Below are 16,843 nucleotides of genomic sequence, written 5' to 3' on the forward strand. Positions count from 1 at the left end.
CAATTGTTGTTTTATAAAGTAATTAGAGATAGATGCTGTGCAATCATTCCACCCTGGAAACAGAACAGTTCAAATAAACCATTAAAAGCCCAAAATTATCATGACATTCATGTCCATGATGTGTGTATGTAAGCCTCTGACCGCAACTGCATATACCAGCAGAGTACAGAATCAGAACCAAAATAACATGTTAGGTTGTTCTGCAGTGTTTTCAATGACCTGGTACTCAATTTCAGAAGACTGCAAATTTTTTTGTGGTGATTGAACCCATTAACCTGAGGATATAAAGAAAAGCTTCCACATGAGGGCAGTGTTATGCAAGGTTCCTTATGACACCATTTCTCTGATGACGAGACATATTGGTAGTATTGCAACATCTCTTCACATTTTATTTCCTCCGAAGACGTGTGCTGCTTCGCAGTAAGAATGTGCTCACCACACCGTCTCATCATGTTGCACAAATATCACTGCTGATGTCATTTCATCTTGAAGTTTGCACGTTAATGGACATGAAACAGGTATACAGAAATGGTCACCTGACTTTATGACCTCAAATGAGCTTTTCCTTTTTAACTATAACATGTGCAGCTGACCATAACAAAGACTTGATTTTGCCAAATTTTATTTTATCTGTTAAATATACAACTTCTCATACAATCACTGAGTTGGAATATAAATTTCAAGATGCATACATAAGAAAACACAACAGCATCAAGCGAAGTCTAAAATATTCTCCTCAATTTTTCCTCTTTACAGAGTACATTATAAAAGGAAAGGAGAGTTACCACCCCCCATGCCACAGGGTTCAAGAGAAAGCTGCTCGCCAGCTATTAAATACAAGTCAAACAACAAATACATTCTTTGTAATGAGAAGTCGATTTCTTGTAGCATTCTCTTGTACTGAAATGTTTAGGAGCAAGAATCTGTGTATAAACAGTAAACAGATTACATTCAAGCACTGTGTTTATTCCCAGTCCTCCACTTCCTCCAAATTCAAGTTTCAACAATATTTCTTCTCTTGAAGCTTTTTAATATTCCTTCAACAAAAAAGATTTTGGCAGCACTGAGAGTTGAAGACACTGTGTTTAACACGTGTGGTTTTGAAGCTGGGTGGAAATGGTTGAACACTTCCAGCAGTGTAAGTGCACATCTATATCTCACTAAGTAATCCTACAAGGCAAAGCAGATATTTTTGATTTTATCCCAGATGAGGAAAAATCTCAACAAGAGAAAAAAAAAAAAAAACACTTCCTTTAGATTCCCAAACACCATCGGATCACTTTACTGTTAGTTTGTGGTATTTAGGTGCTTCCTCTTTGGCCATTATCACACTAAGAGACCTTAGATGAAACTTTAGTAGGTAGCTTGGGTGGTTTTAAAAAAAAAAAAAAAAAAAAATCCTTTCTGCTTCCTAACAATAAACAAAGCCTACCTCTGTGGAAAAGCCGATTATCTAATCAAGTCACCATAGTAACCGCAAACAGCCCCAAGCTCTCTCTAGGAGACGGTGGTATGCTAATCTCTCCAGCTCCCACACTTCTCTGCAAATGAGGAATTAGCCTCAACTCAATTTCCTCACAAAAAATTCCTCATCTTATTTTCTATCATTGTTGGATCCTTCTTCATTTCTTTCCTTGTGAGAACAAACATGAACGGTTTCCAGTGTGATGAGCTTCTCTCTCAAGTCATCCTTCTTTGCTTCAGGACTGACTTCAGGACAATAACATACAGTTCTCCTCTGCTCCCCTCATCCTTCTACGACTACCAGGAGGAAAAGAATGGCCGCTTGCAGTGGAAGGTTTGTGTAAATGCATTCCCCAGAGTGACCACACGACCTTGGCCGCCTGAGCGGCTGCGCTCCACTACCACCCGGGGCATCTGCACCAACTGGAGGGGGCTCTTCCCATCCTTCAATGCCTGGGTCAGGTTCAATACCTGGGAATGGGGACAGGAAAAAAAACAATATTTAAAAAAAAACAAAAAAACATGAAGCACAGGAGCAGCATAATGCAAGAAGAGAAGGTGCATCACAGATGATCCCACATTGCTTCCAATAATGTTGAGGTCTGGGCTGTGGGGAGGCCAATCCATGACTGATAGCGCTCCACTGAATGTTTTTCTGTTCAGGTGTTCTTTTACTGCTCTGGCAGTGTGTTTGAGGGTGACTGTCTTGCTGAAAAATGAAGCCGTTGCCAATCAGATGCCTTTCAGATGGGATTTCATGGTGAATCAAAATCTGATGGTACTTTTTTGAGTTCATAACTCCATCTACTTTCACAAGATCCCAACACCACTTCCTGAAATGCACACTATGACAACCTCCACTATGTTTTACAGGTGGCTAACGGCACTTGCTGCTGTACCTCTTCTCCTGACCTCCTCAGTACATACTGACAATGATTTGAACCAAAAATTTCAAATTTAGACTCAGAATTCATAAGACCTGTTGCCACTGATTCTCAGTCCAGTTCCTGTATAATCTGGCACACTTCAGCCTTTTCTCCCTGTATCCCTTCCTTAAGATTGGCTTCTTTACAGCACTAGATGGATCAACTGAAGGCCCAGATGCATTTCTCAGGTCCTGCATCAGGTCTTTGTTGGATTTATTACTGTTGCTTAAGGAAATTCCTTTAACCACTTTAGCCCAGATTAAAAATTCCACAGAGTCTGACTCTTTGGAAGCAAAATATAAAGAAAAAAGAGGTGGCTCATAAGAATGATAATATACAATACTTTTTCTAACTGTTTGCTGTTGTATTTATTTGATGACTGTAGTCTTTGGGAAAAATTACAAGAAAAACAGGGTTACAGGTGAGAGAAGAATAGAGACAGGATAGTGGCTGCAGATGCAAAATTAGGGTAAAATTACAGAGCATGCAATTAAAGGGAAAAAAGTAGGCCATGAGAGGAGAAAGGAGAATGAGGTAGGATATAAAAGGAACAGCCAGAAAAAAAAAGAAAAGAGAACAACAGAAAAAAAAGTAAAAAGAAGAAATGACTAGAACAACATTAAAATGCTCTTTAAAAACAAAACATGAGGAAAACTTACCTGTCCTCTCATAACGGACATTTGTCTCTCAAACATGGTTTTGTCAAAGCCTTTATCTGTCTGCAGGCAGAAAATGACTAATGTTAGCAGATATCATGTGATTAGTAATTCAGCTCTTTGTCAAAGGCATGCTTGCTTGCATGCCCATTTTAAGAATCTGGAAGAAAGAAAAAAAAATAAAAAAATTTATGACATGACCCACACCTTGAACATCTCATAGAGGTCCTCGCAGAGGTCCTGGACAAAGTTCATGTCAGAGAGTCGGGACAGCACCAGGTCTCTGGTCTCCTGGGAGAAGGGCACCTTGGCCTGAGGGAGCCATGCCCAGTGGAACGGGTCTGATGGAAGGTTAAAACAAATGTTGCTGTATGTATAGCCTTTCTCTGCCATTGTTTGTATAACCATCACTATATTTGATACCATGACCACATGTAGGATTATTTAGTGGTTCCTTTTTTTTTTTTTTTTTTTATAAACAGTTTCAATATTGTAAATTATCCTTTAATTGCTGCCAGAACACAGGTAAGAACACCATAAGAAAAAAAAAAAGACTAAAACAATCTGATAGCAATCTGAAAATGAGAAAATTAAAGGAACCGTAGGTAGCTCTGTCCAAAGGTAAAATCATATCAGTACATCTACAGCTTGCCAGATAAAATGCTTTAACAAGCCGTTTACCTCTGGAAAAAACTTAGCCAGCAGTTTCCAAGTTTACAACCTTAATGCCAAGATAAGCTAACTGCTGGATCTAGTCTAACATTTGGGCCACAGGCCTGACAGCAGTATAACATTAATACATTATTATTTCACTCCGAATTGCATGCAGTCGCAGCGACCAACAAAACCACTTTACTTGTGTCATGTGCAACTTGCTCAACCCACAAAAGAAAAAAAAAAAACAGTACTGTTTCAGAGAATGTCTTTCACAGAATACCATTTGCATAACATTTTATCTCACCAAGTCTGTTTCTGATATGCAACAAGATTAAGACTTTCAGCTACGGCACATTCAATCACTCAATCACTGTGACACAGTAAAAAGCACCTTTTCTCTTTCTTCAGGAGGTGATGTTGGCAATGCCCTTTTCCACAAGTCTTTTTAAGCATGACAAAAATCACACATGTAAAGTAGCTCTCTCTCCATCACTGTCATTGGCATGTCAGAAAGAGGTCATGCTGTCACTTTAGCAGACTGACGGACTCATCAACTTTAAGTTGAAATGTCGAACAATTAGCTGATACTCTCCACCGGCCAAAAACACGACTACTATTAATAACTTTGCAATTTAAAGAAATAATCTCAACATGCGATGTCCTTTTAACTTGTTTTTGCCATTTTTAGAAACAACTACACTTTAATTAGAAAAAGACATCAAAATGACAGTGTGCGCAAAAGTGAAATAAGTGATAAACATACAGGCTCTCCATTCATCCGGGTGTTTAAAGGGAAAGGCCAGGCCATTGTCAATTGCTGCAATCTTGATGCAGGAGTCCTGACTGTTCTCTGGCCATTCTGTATCCTGCAGCATGGGCGAAAAGATGATTGAAGACCATAAATTCATTAAGTTAGTGAATTATTAATGACTGATGACCAGGCTAGCTATTGATCACTGTTCAAAGGACTGATTAATTGCACACACAGATGACAACCTTTGTCATTTATCGACACACAGAAAATAATGATTGATGATGGGTAGCCTCACAACACTTGAGTTGGTGTAACCAAGGAAACCAGGTTTGTTCCCATAGTGTGCATTTGTGTGTCTAGATTATACATTCAGAGAAGCAAACACAACCACCTTGCAGGTGTAAAAAAAAAAAAAGAACATAAGGTGTGTTCTGGACTAAAAATGTATCAGCGCTCATGTGGTTCAACAGTGTGAAGTGAGGTGAAAGTGTACTTGCTGAACAGCCTGAACACACCTCAGTTATGTTGATTTAATCTCACCTTTTGTCCCTCTCCTTCTCCTGGTGTCTCGTACTTGATCAACCAGTTGTCATTCCCTCGATCTGAGGCGGACGACAAACAGAAAGTAAGTTTTCAAAAGCAGGAATGAGAGGAAAGAGAAAAAGCTACAACCACAAAGCAGCCAATGACAACAAACAGCTGTTGTACAAGCATAAACAAACTTTAGTAAAATAAATAAGAAGTTAAATGGCATTTTTACCATTACCAGTGTATCAGTAAATTAAAACAAAGCTGTCAATATAGTACTGAGACTACTAAGACTGATCACTTCCATCTAAACTGTGCAGTAAAATGTTAAGACATACACGCCTACCTGTGTTTCTGATAACATAGTCCAAAACCACCAGCCGCTCAAACTGTGACTGCAGCTGCTTCCTGATGTTCTCTGGCAGCGGTTCAGCCTCAAAGCGACGCAGCCAGTAGTCAGCTTCACGATAACCCTCCACAAACAGCTGAAATGAGCCCACCTGGAAACACACCGAGGCTATCACTTATGTGCACATTAGAGAAGAGAAAGGAGAAAAAAAAAAAAAAAAAAGAAAAAAAAAAAAACAGTGTACAGCAATGATCAGCATTCTAAAAACAGTATAAAATCACTTTAATTGGTAATTTCCTGGCATGCAGTGAAGTTATACATGAAATTGTTATGTCAAAAGGCTGAAATGTCAGCTGTATCTGACAGTTGAAAACATGAAGACAGCTTCCTCATATTTACTTCCTTCAAGACATTTCAACCACGTTTTAACATCATCTTAACATCCACCTATCTTTTGATCATCCAGAGGCAGAAACAACCAGATGCAAAAGCACTGTTATACATTTTTTTGATTAAAAGATAAAACTGACATGTGAGTACAGCTCACTATACAAGAGATAAAAATATCCATTGAGTATTAACAGCCACTGAAAAAGAACACAGGTTAAAGCAGAAATGACATTTATGGCCTTTTATCTACATAAATCTGTCTTTTTCGACACAAAAAAGTTGAGGCTGAAACACAAAAATAGTGTGGCGTGATTCCTTTTACCGTCCTCTATCTGTGGCTATTCTCAGCCCTGTGCTCACTGACGTAACAACTCATGCATTTTACAGTGGTGAGCGAGCAGCAGTCGGTGTATATGTGAACAGAACTATTGTGATATTTGAAGAACCTTGTAACAAATGTTTAAACAAGCAGGTTAGAATGTTTTTTTTTTAAACGTAACCACTACGAGTTCAGCATAAATACAAAAAGAAACCCAAAGTCAAAGGAAAACACTCTCCCAGGAATGAACAAGAAAGAGGAAGGTTAACATCCTAAGTCCTTCATTAATTGCTTACAGTAAACAACTGGTAACACTGAAGGTCTAAAAGTGTTTGATACCTTGGGTGGGAGGCCCACTCTGTGGAAGCGTCGCCCCACCTTGGGGACTTTCTCTAGTGCGTACTTCTTCCCCCTGGATTTTGCTCTGTCGATGGCATTGTAGTGGAACGTCTCACTGGCCAAATAGACCACCTGATAAAAGTCATTCGGTTAACACGGTTTACTTTGATATTGTGACAACTGCCAAATAGGAAAGAAAAAAATAAAGAAACCCTGATCAAATCCAGGGTATTTTAGATTACGTGTTATAAATTTAAAAACTCGACATAGGAAAAAAACAAAACAAAAAAAACAAAAACCCACGCATTTTCTGAGAGCCACACCTTGGTTTTTGGCACCACTCCAAGGCAGAGTTTGGTGTCAACCAGAGAGGCAGCAGCTTCTGACAGGTAACCCTGGTTAGGTAACAAGCAGCCTCGGCCAAAACAACACGGACAGCAGAGCTAATGAGAGAGACAAAGACACGGAGAAAGTTTTGGATTATGGAGGTGTTAGCATTTTTTTTGTTAGTCACTGTGTGGAGAGACAGTAAAGATAAATAAATTACACTATATATTTTAATATATAAATCGCAAAACTGAGAGGCAGCCATACTTTCCAGATGTTTAAATACAGGTGACGTGACCGAGTACCTTATGAAAATATTTGGTCCATTTTGGGTTCAGATGACCGTAAGGTTCCTCTGACTTTGGTTTGAAAACACCTATGATTTTCTGAAGAAAAACAAACAAGAAAAAACTTTTTAAACAGGTAACAGGAAGAGTGGAATATAATTTTACCACAAATTAACTATAAGCAACAAATGTAAAATGTCACAGACACTGATATCATCTTCCCTGTAGTTACTTGTATATGCTGGCTATCTGCTGTTATCCACTAAAGCACTGCAGGGTGAGAAATTCAACAAGAATCATCCTGCTGTGTATTTCCACAATTCTTCACTTCATCTTTACTTCTTTTAGCTGCTTGTCCTGCTGGCAGAACCATCTACAGCAGCCTTAGTGTTACACAATCAGCACATTCAGTTACAAGGAACTGAAATAGTGAAGTCAATATGAACACTGCAGGAACATGAGAAATGATCTTAGCAGATGATAAGTTATTATAATTAAACTAGTCAATGTTTTGGCAAATAAAAAAAACAAATAAAAAAAAACAAGGCATCCATCCATCCATTCTCTTCCACTTATCCTGTTCAGGGTTGGGGGGGGGTTGCCAGCCTGTCGCAGGGCTAACACACAGAGACAGACAACCAGTCATACTCACATTCACAACTATGGGCAATTTAGAGTGACCAATTAACCTAACCCCAGTAACTGCATGTCTTTGGACTGCGTGGCTCGAAAATGTTAAACTATTAAATTATATTCTTCTTCCAGGTTTAGTCCATGAGCCTTCAGTGTCATTTATCCCAAGCTTACCCCTTTTGGGTCTTTGACAAAGTAGCTCCCGCTGGAACCCTGTGAAATCCTCTCTGGAAAGACGCCACTTTCAATCGCTTGCTCTGCCCTTTGGATAATATCGGCAAACTCAGGATCGTCAGGGAAGTGGTTGAAATCTCCACTGTTTGTACCTAGAAGGGGAATATATTATGACTGCTTAGATTTGTTTTTACACTGTAGACAACCATAATCTCAAAGATTTCAGAAATGTATTTCCATAAAAACTGAAACATTAAGAGTACAAAATCATGCCCTTTACAATATATGGCACCAGATAAACATCAAGAAGTTTAAATGTGTTTGTATTATGTTTTGGTTTTCCTCATAGCACCAACAGAAAGACCTTTGAAAAACAAATAATTTAAAAAAAAAATAATGGTTAAAATATAATAGTAATCTCTCCTTCAGAGACCATTGTAAACTGTCCATTACCCCAACATCTCACCATCTCTTGATTATTGTGTTCTAGCTGGAACTGTTCCCACTGTGCACTGTGAAGGATGGGATAAAGCAGGTGGCCCACAAAGAAAGACACAAACACACATTTGAGGACATTTTGAAATCACCTACCATCTTTCGACTGTGTGCACGGCAAGTTGTCTCTGCGACAGAGAGAACTTACCAACCCCACACAGATGCCCCAGCTGGTCAGTAAACAAACTGTGCTAAATGAGTGATCCTGCCACTTGTTACAATCTGGCATTTCTATTGCCTGGCAAATAAAATGTCATTACTCTCTGGTGGATAATGCTAATTATTCCTCTGATAAAAGGCCCAAACACATGACACGGCAGATTCTAAATTTTCCTCCTTACACAGGGCAGAACAGTCAGCTGATAGAGACATACGCTCTGTATCAGTCACACGAACGTTACAGTGGGATGCAGGGAGAGATAAAGGAACAGACACATGGTGGATGCAGTCAAAAAGGCACAGGAGGACAGTCAACATGCCACATGGTTTGTAACAGAGTGATAAGGGGCAACAAAGAAACTGTAGCTTCAAAGCTAATTTACTGAGAGAAGCTAATTAATATGAAGAAGAAATAAAAAAAAAAGATGGAGATAAGCAAATGTTACATAACAAATCTGGATTATTTAAACAATAGATACCTGTCTCTTTTATCCTAGTCATGCAGCACACTTACTCCTCACCGAATACGTGAGAAGTACCCAGAATCATCTGTTAAAAGTCAAACTCACTCACTTTAACTTAACAGGGAGCCTCAGACATACACCAGTCATTCACAACATCAAGACCACTGTCAATAACACTGATCACCTCGTTACAACACAGTGTTAGACAGGTGTTTTTTATGTTGTGGCTGTTCGATAACCCAACAACAGAAACAGTTTCTGCAGGAGTTGCACCTTTCTGGGACAACCATAACGGAGCTTTAAGCTAGGCTGCCTCTGTGTTTCATGCTCCAATTAGTACCTGCTAAGCAAACTGTGTTTACTGTAAAAAAAAAAAAAAAAAAAAGAATTTAAACTGTGCTGTGAATCTGGAGCAATTTTTAACTGGGCAAGTGCCACCACAAATGTCTGATCATGCTGTAAGTGCACAATCTCTCAAGGCTGAACTTTAAAGTCTCAGGATGAACCACAGTCTTTTGTGTGAATACGGACCACACTCACACAAGCCATAAAGGTAACTCTGTGGTCTCTAGAAAAGCTGACCAAAAGAAACAGCAAGCGCTCCATTTTTGACTTTAGAATGAAAATAGCAACATAGAGCTAGAAATAGATCGTGCTGTATATCAGCAACCACCGATTTGCAGCAAGATTTATGTCTGATGTAATATTTTATGTTCATCAGTTAATTCCCAACAATAGATCCAAGTGTGTTCATTCTGCTGTCTTGAATGAAGATGGATCTATGCTTCCTGTGCACAATCCTGGTGTTTAAAGTACATGATAATATCACTATGGCATAGTGAAGTAGCTGCAGGAGGAACAAATAGCTCTTGTATGTCTTCCACTTTCCATTAGCGTCATCCTGCAGAAAGCCAAAGTAAGAGTATACGCACATGCAGAGTTCTCACAAACTCCCTCTTCATCATCTTCAAAACACTGCACTGGACAACAAAGTGTGTCTGCTTGCACTGGGGCATTATACATATTTAACATCAGTCTCTCAGATGTCCTGGTCAGCTAATGGGGCACACACGGCAGGCGTGTACCTCACTTATAACTCCAGAGATCCAACAGACTTGCAGAGCAGAAAATGTGTGACAGGCCACATCACTGCACTCTGGAAAGCGTTGTGGCTAAGTATAACTGTATATTTAGGTTACTGCAAGCTCATAAAATTGATGCAATTTGTCCTAATAAACTCTTTTTACCAGGGACTTGTAAAAAAACAAAAAACAAAAAAAAACACACACACACACACACACACACACACACACACACACACACACACACACACACACACACACACACACACACACACACACACACACACACACAGGATTCGGTTAATAATCAGCATGACACACAAGGCAGAACTTAACAGCCACAATTTGCAACAGATTTGCATCATTTTTTTTTTAATTACACAAAGTGCAAAAGTAACAGCTCTTAGGCAGTATCTAATAATAATCTGTAAAGCAATTTTGTCATTTTAGAGGAGAGGACTATTGTTCTGAAAAGGCCACAGGTAATGGGATGCCAATACTTTCCATTTCAGGCTTAGAGTCTCTACCTGTGGCCTAGATTTCTGGCCCTAACAGAACATGTATCTGAACAATAGATGCATGAACAATAGGCCTCTGTTAGGAGAAAAAGAATAACAGAAATTAATACAGAAGAAATGAATACAAATGCTCAGATTTATTTTGCAGGGGCAAAAAAAAAAGGTGGGCGGTATGAGGGGGAGTGCTGTTAAATCCAGTCAGCATTTAAGTTAGATTTTGCTGCTTCCATGGCGACTAGATCACCTTTTTCTTGGTCTTTCCCTGTATCTTTTTTTTTCCTCTCTTTTCATCATGCAAACCAAATCTGACAGAAACTTTACTTGTTCCTGTGGGGAAATCTGGTTTGCACCATAGCCTCACATCATTTCATCACGATAAACCAGTCCCAGTAAACATCTTGCAATGGACCAGAATGTTCAACAACTTCCTGGCTTGAGAAACAAGGGTAATTTAGACACGGGGCAAATGTTGCCAACCAGAGGGCAAGAGTTCAGCGGAAGAGGCAAGGGTGTGCTTAATGTCACCCACAGTGTCAGTGTTTTCCTTATTACCCTGGCATTGCAGTCAGATGAGGGAGATGGTCAGAACACTTTTAAAACTGCACAACATTTTGTTGTGGGTATTAATAACAATAAATAATTTCTTTAAATGAGATGGTCAGTCCACAGGTCTAATTTCAACTTATGGTCATAGACAATGCCTAGGACCACTCATTCTATGCAGCACTGGCTCCCAATTGATGTAACTGAAGAGGGTTACAGCTTTCAGAATCAAGTGATGTTGCTTTTTCACTGGTGTTTAGAAGGATTGACTTCTCAAACCAATTTAGGAATTTAAAAAAAAAAAAAAAAAAAAAAAAGCACCTGGCCCATGTTCCTTCTCCCAGCCATGCAAATAAGTTCACTAAGGCAGCAGCAACTGTGGACTTAGTAAAATCCCTAACTTGCAAGTAAGCATTTTGTCAGAAAGTTATATAATGTTGGAGTACTTTACAGCTAAGAAAACCAACAATCCACATAAGGGAGGTCAGTCAGTACATCAACAACTGCGAATATACAAAAGTATAAGCAACATAAACACAGACCAAAACAAATAAAGACAAATAAAATGATTTACAGCTCATTTTTCTATACAAAACATAAGCCCAGCAGGAAAGTTACAATCACAATCACAAAATTGTAAACAGTGGGTCTCTACACGTGTTAAATGCATGTGGGACTGTTAAGACCAGGATACTGTGTGAAAGTGCCAGATGATCTCATCCATGCGTGATTATAAACTGAGCAGAAAACACAAGTACACACTCCATAGTAAGCCAAATACCTTCAGTGTAGCAAGGATTTGCAAAGTGTTGTGGAGAAACCACCAATTATATTAATAACTGAAGTTTTGGTTCTCTAAGAGCCTCAAGAGGCCCTTGCACAAACATTAAAGAGCCGGAGTGAAATACATTTCAGAGAGCTTACATAACATCTATTTGACCACGTTGCACTACCTGTTATCACTCCACACAACCGTAATTAGCCTGTGCAGCCTGAATTTTCCCACAGACATATGCGCCAAATAACCATATGTCAGGTATCAAAAAAGACATATCCCCAATCAGCATGGATGTCTTGGTCTTAACCGCTTGATACAAAACCATTTCAGAGGTCTTGATCTGAAACACTTACCCGGGGAGGCCAAGGCATCTTTATCCGACGAGGAGCTGTGCCTGTTCCGCCTGCTCCGCTTCTCTTTCACACCTCTCGGAGACGACGAGCTTCCTGCTAAGCACGGTAACAGCAGCGTCTCTTCGCCGGAGCCCTCCGTCTCTAGCTCAGTTAACACGCTTTCACAAGAGTCCGAAATGCGTATGGCGGCACCGGGGTTCACCCCAGTTGCCAAACCTATCCGGTTCCTGTCAAACAACACCTTCGGAGGGTCTATGGAACGAAAGTTAGACTCCAGCACGGGCACCGCTGTTTCCCCCGAGTCCAACACGGGCTCGCCGGTGTCTGTCTCTGTCGGGTCGCATTCTGACATCATTGTGGCTCAGTTTCTAATACATGCAGTTAAATATATATCGAATTACATCAACTTCGTTTCAAGCTGTCAGCTTTTCATTTTAAGAACACTATTTATACCCAAATTAATTAGCTACTGCTTTCGCTCACCGACATGTCCACATAATCCGTGAAGCCTGTATTCTCTGCTTCCTATTTAGCTATCTGCGCATGCGCCACACAAAACAACGCTGTTGGCTACAAAGTTGCCTTCAAGTGGAATTTGGAAAGCCCGCACTCAAGGAATTTAAAGACGTGCGCAATCCCTTGAATTTTAAATTCCCGTTTGACAACTACACCCAACAACTTTACAGTAATACTTCTTTTCTCACCGTGTGAGTACCTTTTCCTACTTGTCAATTTACAAAGTCGGAAACAAGAAAACAAAAATACAAATTAGGCTGTAGATGCAGTTGGTCTTTAATATTTTTTTAAACGCATCCTTGGTTTTTGCATCTTCGGTCTTTTCTCTTTGTGCTTGAAGAATTTCAAATTCATGATTCATGAGTTATTGTTTGCACATGAAAGGGCTACAGTAGAATTTCTTATGTTTAATTGAAGAGCATTTTCTAAAATGTTAATGCAAAAATACTTCAAGACAGCGAGTACTGTGCAGGCTTTTCAAGTGACTTGATGCGGCTGAAATGCAGCCTAGCAGTCGGCCACTAGATGTCGACAGTATTACACAAATTAAAATTGTTGCAACGCATCGCCTCCTAAGCAAAATTATTTAGTAATTCTTTATTCGTTTAAAAATTGTGCTGTAAAATACTTAGATACTATGTCCAAGTTGTCAGTTTCTCATCAAGTGCCACTGTTTGAAGTGTGGCCAGCACAGTTTCTAGTTTAGACTGCCTCTGAAGTTAATATTGGATCCCACAAATGAGTCTTTCCTGCTGCCACCTCATGGTAAGATAATGACATTTTTTATTTAGCTCAATTTTCCAGTTTCGACCCAAGGTGAATTAATGCAAATTGAATAACCTCTGCATTAACTTAGCAAGGCTTAATATGGTAATTTTTCATCCCTCTGTTTTACTTTCCCCTCTCTCTTCCTGTCTCGCCTATAAATTCAAGCTCCCTCTCTTTTCTTTCAGTTCTGTCAGTGCCCCTCAATCACCCAGTGGTCTCCACAGCACTCGCTCAACCCCCCACCCCACCCCCCAGCTATAATTCTGCCCTTCCACCATCACCACCAGTCTCTCTAATAAGGGAGTGTAGCTGAAACACTTGCAAATGAACAGTCAGCCAGCTGGTATCACAGCAGTCATGTGATCTATCAAGGTAGGGGGTTAGAGGGTGAAGGAGACATGGAAGGAGAGAGAGAAAGGGGTTGTGTGCTTGGGACAGATATGGATCTGGAAAGAGGAGAAGGAGATGGACAGGTTCAAAGGCGTGCTGCAGACTAGACACACAGGTATCTCGCTTCTTGCTCTTTGCTAGATGTCAAAATAAACCCTCTCTCCCTTTTTCTCTATACTGTTTCTTTTTCAGCCTCCTTCACCCTTTATACCAATATCCATCTCACCTTCAAGAGCAAACAGCTGTAATGCCACTCAAGTGACACATGACACTCAACAGGAAAACACATCAAGCACATCTCTGTTTTTTCTTCTTTTGTGTGTTTGTGTGTGTGCGTGCCTGCTTGTGTGCATGCGTGCGTGTGAAAGAGAGAGACAGTGAGACAGAGAGAGCAAGAAAGATAGCATGTGTATCGAAACTGTGCACTTCACCCACCACTTGGTGACAAGCTCCTGCAGCAGTCAAGGCACACTGCAGACACACTGCATGAATGCATGTGTGCATGTGTGTACATGTGTGTTTGAGAGAGAGCGAAAGCTCTGTGTTTGCCTCACTGTAGCACCCATTTCAGCAGATTCTGCTGGCAGAAGATGCAGTTTACCCTGCCAACAGCAACTACTCTTATCCATTCCTGCTCCTGTCCCCTGGCGGCCTGACAGGGGAGAGAGGGAGAGCCCTCTAGCCCAACTCATGTTTTATGTGCATCTGTATTGTTGGTGATTAGAGTTTTTATTAGTTTGTGAGGGAATACAATCACCCTGCATGCCCAAAAATCTGAAAGTGTAAGCCCCTGATTGTAAAGTCTTAAAAACTTAGACATCCACCACAATTTGATGCCATAACATTCAAAAATTAATTTATTTGTATTTGCTCACAAGTTTCTACATCCAAATTAATTTACATTATAAAAGTGAAAAATCACATATATACATATCAAGTGACCATGACACATTTATAAATATTTAATTTTGTTACAAAGATAACCAAGGGAACAAACAGAGTCCATCCTATAAGGTTTGCGGTATATTCCCGTCCTTCATTCTTATTTATTCACTCCTTTATTATTTGACTTGTAAAAACTGGCTCTTTGAAATGCCAGCATTTGTTCATTCTGCCTCATCCTGGTTTCTGTTGAGGGGATCTACTGTGCCACAGCGACATCAGTTACCTGTTACCTGTTAAGAAAGATTCACACAGAGAGAAGATGTTCAGAAATAGCACGTGGTTTACAGTGTGCCTGTTTGTGTTTTCATATTGAGATGGCGTTATACCTCTCGGTCCAAACATCTTCAGATAACAGTATGAACAGTATGGCTTCTCATCATACTGAAACACAATAAGTAGCACACATTTATAGCATTATCTTACTCATTCAGTAAATGACAATCCTACTACTTTCCTGGAATAATTTATGTTCTCAGTGGTTGTCCTTATATACCTCAGCATGTTGTCCAGCTGTGAGCTGTCTGTTACACTTCTGACACTTCAGACACAGAGGATGGTAGTCCCTCCCTAAAGACCTCTTCTTTTCACCTGCGCCATAGGAAGAGATGGACTGGGTTAATAAGCAGCAGGATGGGATGTTTTTATGAATATTTAATTTAAAAGTCAGAAGAATTTTGCATCTCATACAATTTCTAATAACACAATATCTTTTCATGTGTCTGGTTCAGAATTTACAGACTATTATCGTCATCAGTGCAAGTAGGCCAGAGAGTGCGATGCTGAAGTAAAAGTAGGGCAGGTCACATCAGAGAATTTGAACTTAGCCGGCGCGTGAACAGGCGAGCAAAACTAACAGCAAAAATAAGAACCAAACAAAAATCTAACTGTTGGTTTGAGTGCGTTTGTGGATCTAATGGCTGGGTCTGAGTGTGGAAAAGGACTTGTTTAAAAGAGAGAGGAGGCAGGGAGGAAACCCAGAGAGCAGCGTGCAAGCTCGTTTGGCTAGACCCACATCCTGTTGTTATGGATATGAGTGTGCGCATTTGTGTGCATGTGTGCTTCAAATGAAGCCAAAAGCCTGAACAAATAAAGATTAAAATTGTTTCTTTTTGTCTTCTAAGCAAAAATAGATGATAATTATGCATTTAAGAATATATGGACATCATTACACTTTGCCAAATGTTGACATTAGACTTTGTAGCAGAAAAAAAAATAGGTGTGTTTTTGAGCCTGCATGCACAGTATTTATTTATTGAAATGACGTTTATTAATTATATTTGTGTTTTATTCCAGATTTCAAGTTTCTTGATAGATTTCAAGTTTTATGATGATGCCAAAATGATCTACAACTACGATGAAAGAGAGAACGATAAAGAGAGCGTAAGAGGAGTGTCAGACAGAAAGAGGAAGACAGATGTATTAAGCAAAAAAATGAAAGACATCAGACTCACCAAAGTAGACAGGCTTCCCACAGATCGGACAGTAGCCTACCATGATAGTATCTAATTATTTATCAGTATATGTGTTTATGCGTGCGCCCTTTTTAGTCCGCACAGTCCTATGAAAGCATTCGTGTGCATACGAGCGTGAACTGAAAATTGACAGGAAAACCGTTAAACTGCAGACATCTCTGCATCTTATGCCGTCAAAACCAGGATGTGGTGAGTGACATGACACAGGAAGAGAGTAAACTTTGAGATTTGAGCTGTAAATGCTGTCATCAGTGGAAAAATAGAGACAGGTAGCATTTCTGAACACAGCTTCTGTAAAAGATAACATATACAGTCATATACATCACCATCATGTTACAGTCAGTTTTTTTTTTATAACTTCATATAATACTTTGTGAACTAAGCTGTAATGTAAGAAAGAAAGATAGGTGTGGAAAGAAGGAACAAAAAACATCTGTCACCAGCTCAAATTCCCAGCTATCGTCTCCCTTTTGTGCTCTTTTCACCCTCTTTTCTAGATTAAAAACAAGAAGTTGAGCTCCTGAACTAAAAGGGAAACCTGACACTTGTGCCTCTCT

The 16,843-nt window shown here is 39.7% G+C and overlaps 2 protein-coding genes across 2 annotated transcripts; both read right to left on the bottom strand.

Annotated features, from left to right (window-relative positions):
• Positions 1-568: 568 nt before the first annotated feature.
• Positions 569-12,716, bottom strand: pi4k2b (phosphatidylinositol 4-kinase type 2 beta). Its single transcript, XM_030732460.1, has 11 exons — positions 12,196-12,716; positions 7,804-7,955; positions 7,015-7,095; positions 6,706-6,825; positions 6,383-6,514; positions 5,332-5,485; positions 4,998-5,059; positions 4,467-4,569; positions 3,254-3,387; positions 3,050-3,109; positions 569-1,935 (listed from the first exon to the last, which is right to left on the bottom strand). Exons 1-11 carry the CDS (start codon positions 12,548-12,550, stop codon positions 1,762-1,764), a joined length of 1,527 nt encoding a protein of 508 aa, XP_030588320.1. The 5' UTR covers positions 12,551-12,716; the 3' UTR covers positions 569-1,761.
• A 2,028-nt stretch (positions 12,717-14,744) lies between these two features.
• On the bottom strand, positions 14,745-16,465 carry LOC115787810 (cysteine-rich protein 1). The gene is made up of 4 exons (XM_030740543.1): positions 16,266-16,465; positions 15,308-15,402; positions 15,141-15,195; positions 14,745-15,044 (listed from the first exon to the last, which is right to left on the bottom strand). Exons 1-4 carry the CDS (start codon positions 16,306-16,308, stop codon positions 15,034-15,036), a joined length of 204 nt encoding a protein of 67 aa, XP_030596403.1. The 5' UTR covers positions 16,309-16,465; the 3' UTR covers positions 14,745-15,033.
• Positions 16,466-16,843: the final 378 nt, after the last annotated feature.

The sequence above is a fragment of the Archocentrus centrarchus genome, chromosome 1, assembly GCF_007364275.1.
Source record: "Archocentrus centrarchus isolate MPI-CPG fArcCen1 chromosome 1, fArcCen1, whole genome shotgun sequence".
Classification (NCBI taxonomy): domain Eukaryota; kingdom Metazoa; phylum Chordata; class Actinopteri; order Cichliformes; family Cichlidae; genus Archocentrus; species Archocentrus centrarchus.

What these genes read in the sequence shown, in the direction of transcription:
- pi4k2b (XM_030732460.1), bottom strand. Translation starts at nt 12,550, where the DNA reads ATGATGTCAGAATGCGACCCGACAGAGACAGACACCGGCGAGCCCGTG. An exon ending in GAGAAGGAGAGGGACAAAAG is followed by an intron (nt 4,570 to 4,997) that starts GTGAGATTAAAT and finishes CCCATGCTGCAG; the next exon opens with GATACAGAATGGCCAGAGAA. An exon ending in ACCTCTATGAGATGTTCAAG is followed by an intron (nt 3,110 to 3,253) that starts GTGTGGGTCATG and finishes TTCTGCCTGCAG; the next exon opens with ACAGATAAAGGCTTTGACAA.
- LOC115787810 (XM_030740543.1), bottom strand. Translation starts at nt 16,308, where the DNA reads ATGGTAGGCTACTGTCCGATCTGTGGGAAGCCTGTCTACTTTG. An exon ending in TGGGAAGCCTGTCTACTTTG is followed by an intron (nt 15,403 to 16,265) that starts GTGAGTCTGATG and finishes CCTATGGCGCAG; the next exon opens with GTGAAAAGAAGAGGTCTTTA. An exon ending in CAGCTGGACAACATGCTGAG is followed by an intron (nt 15,196 to 15,307) that starts GTATATAAGGAC and finishes ATTGTGTTTCAG; the next exon opens with TATGATGAGAAGCCATACTG.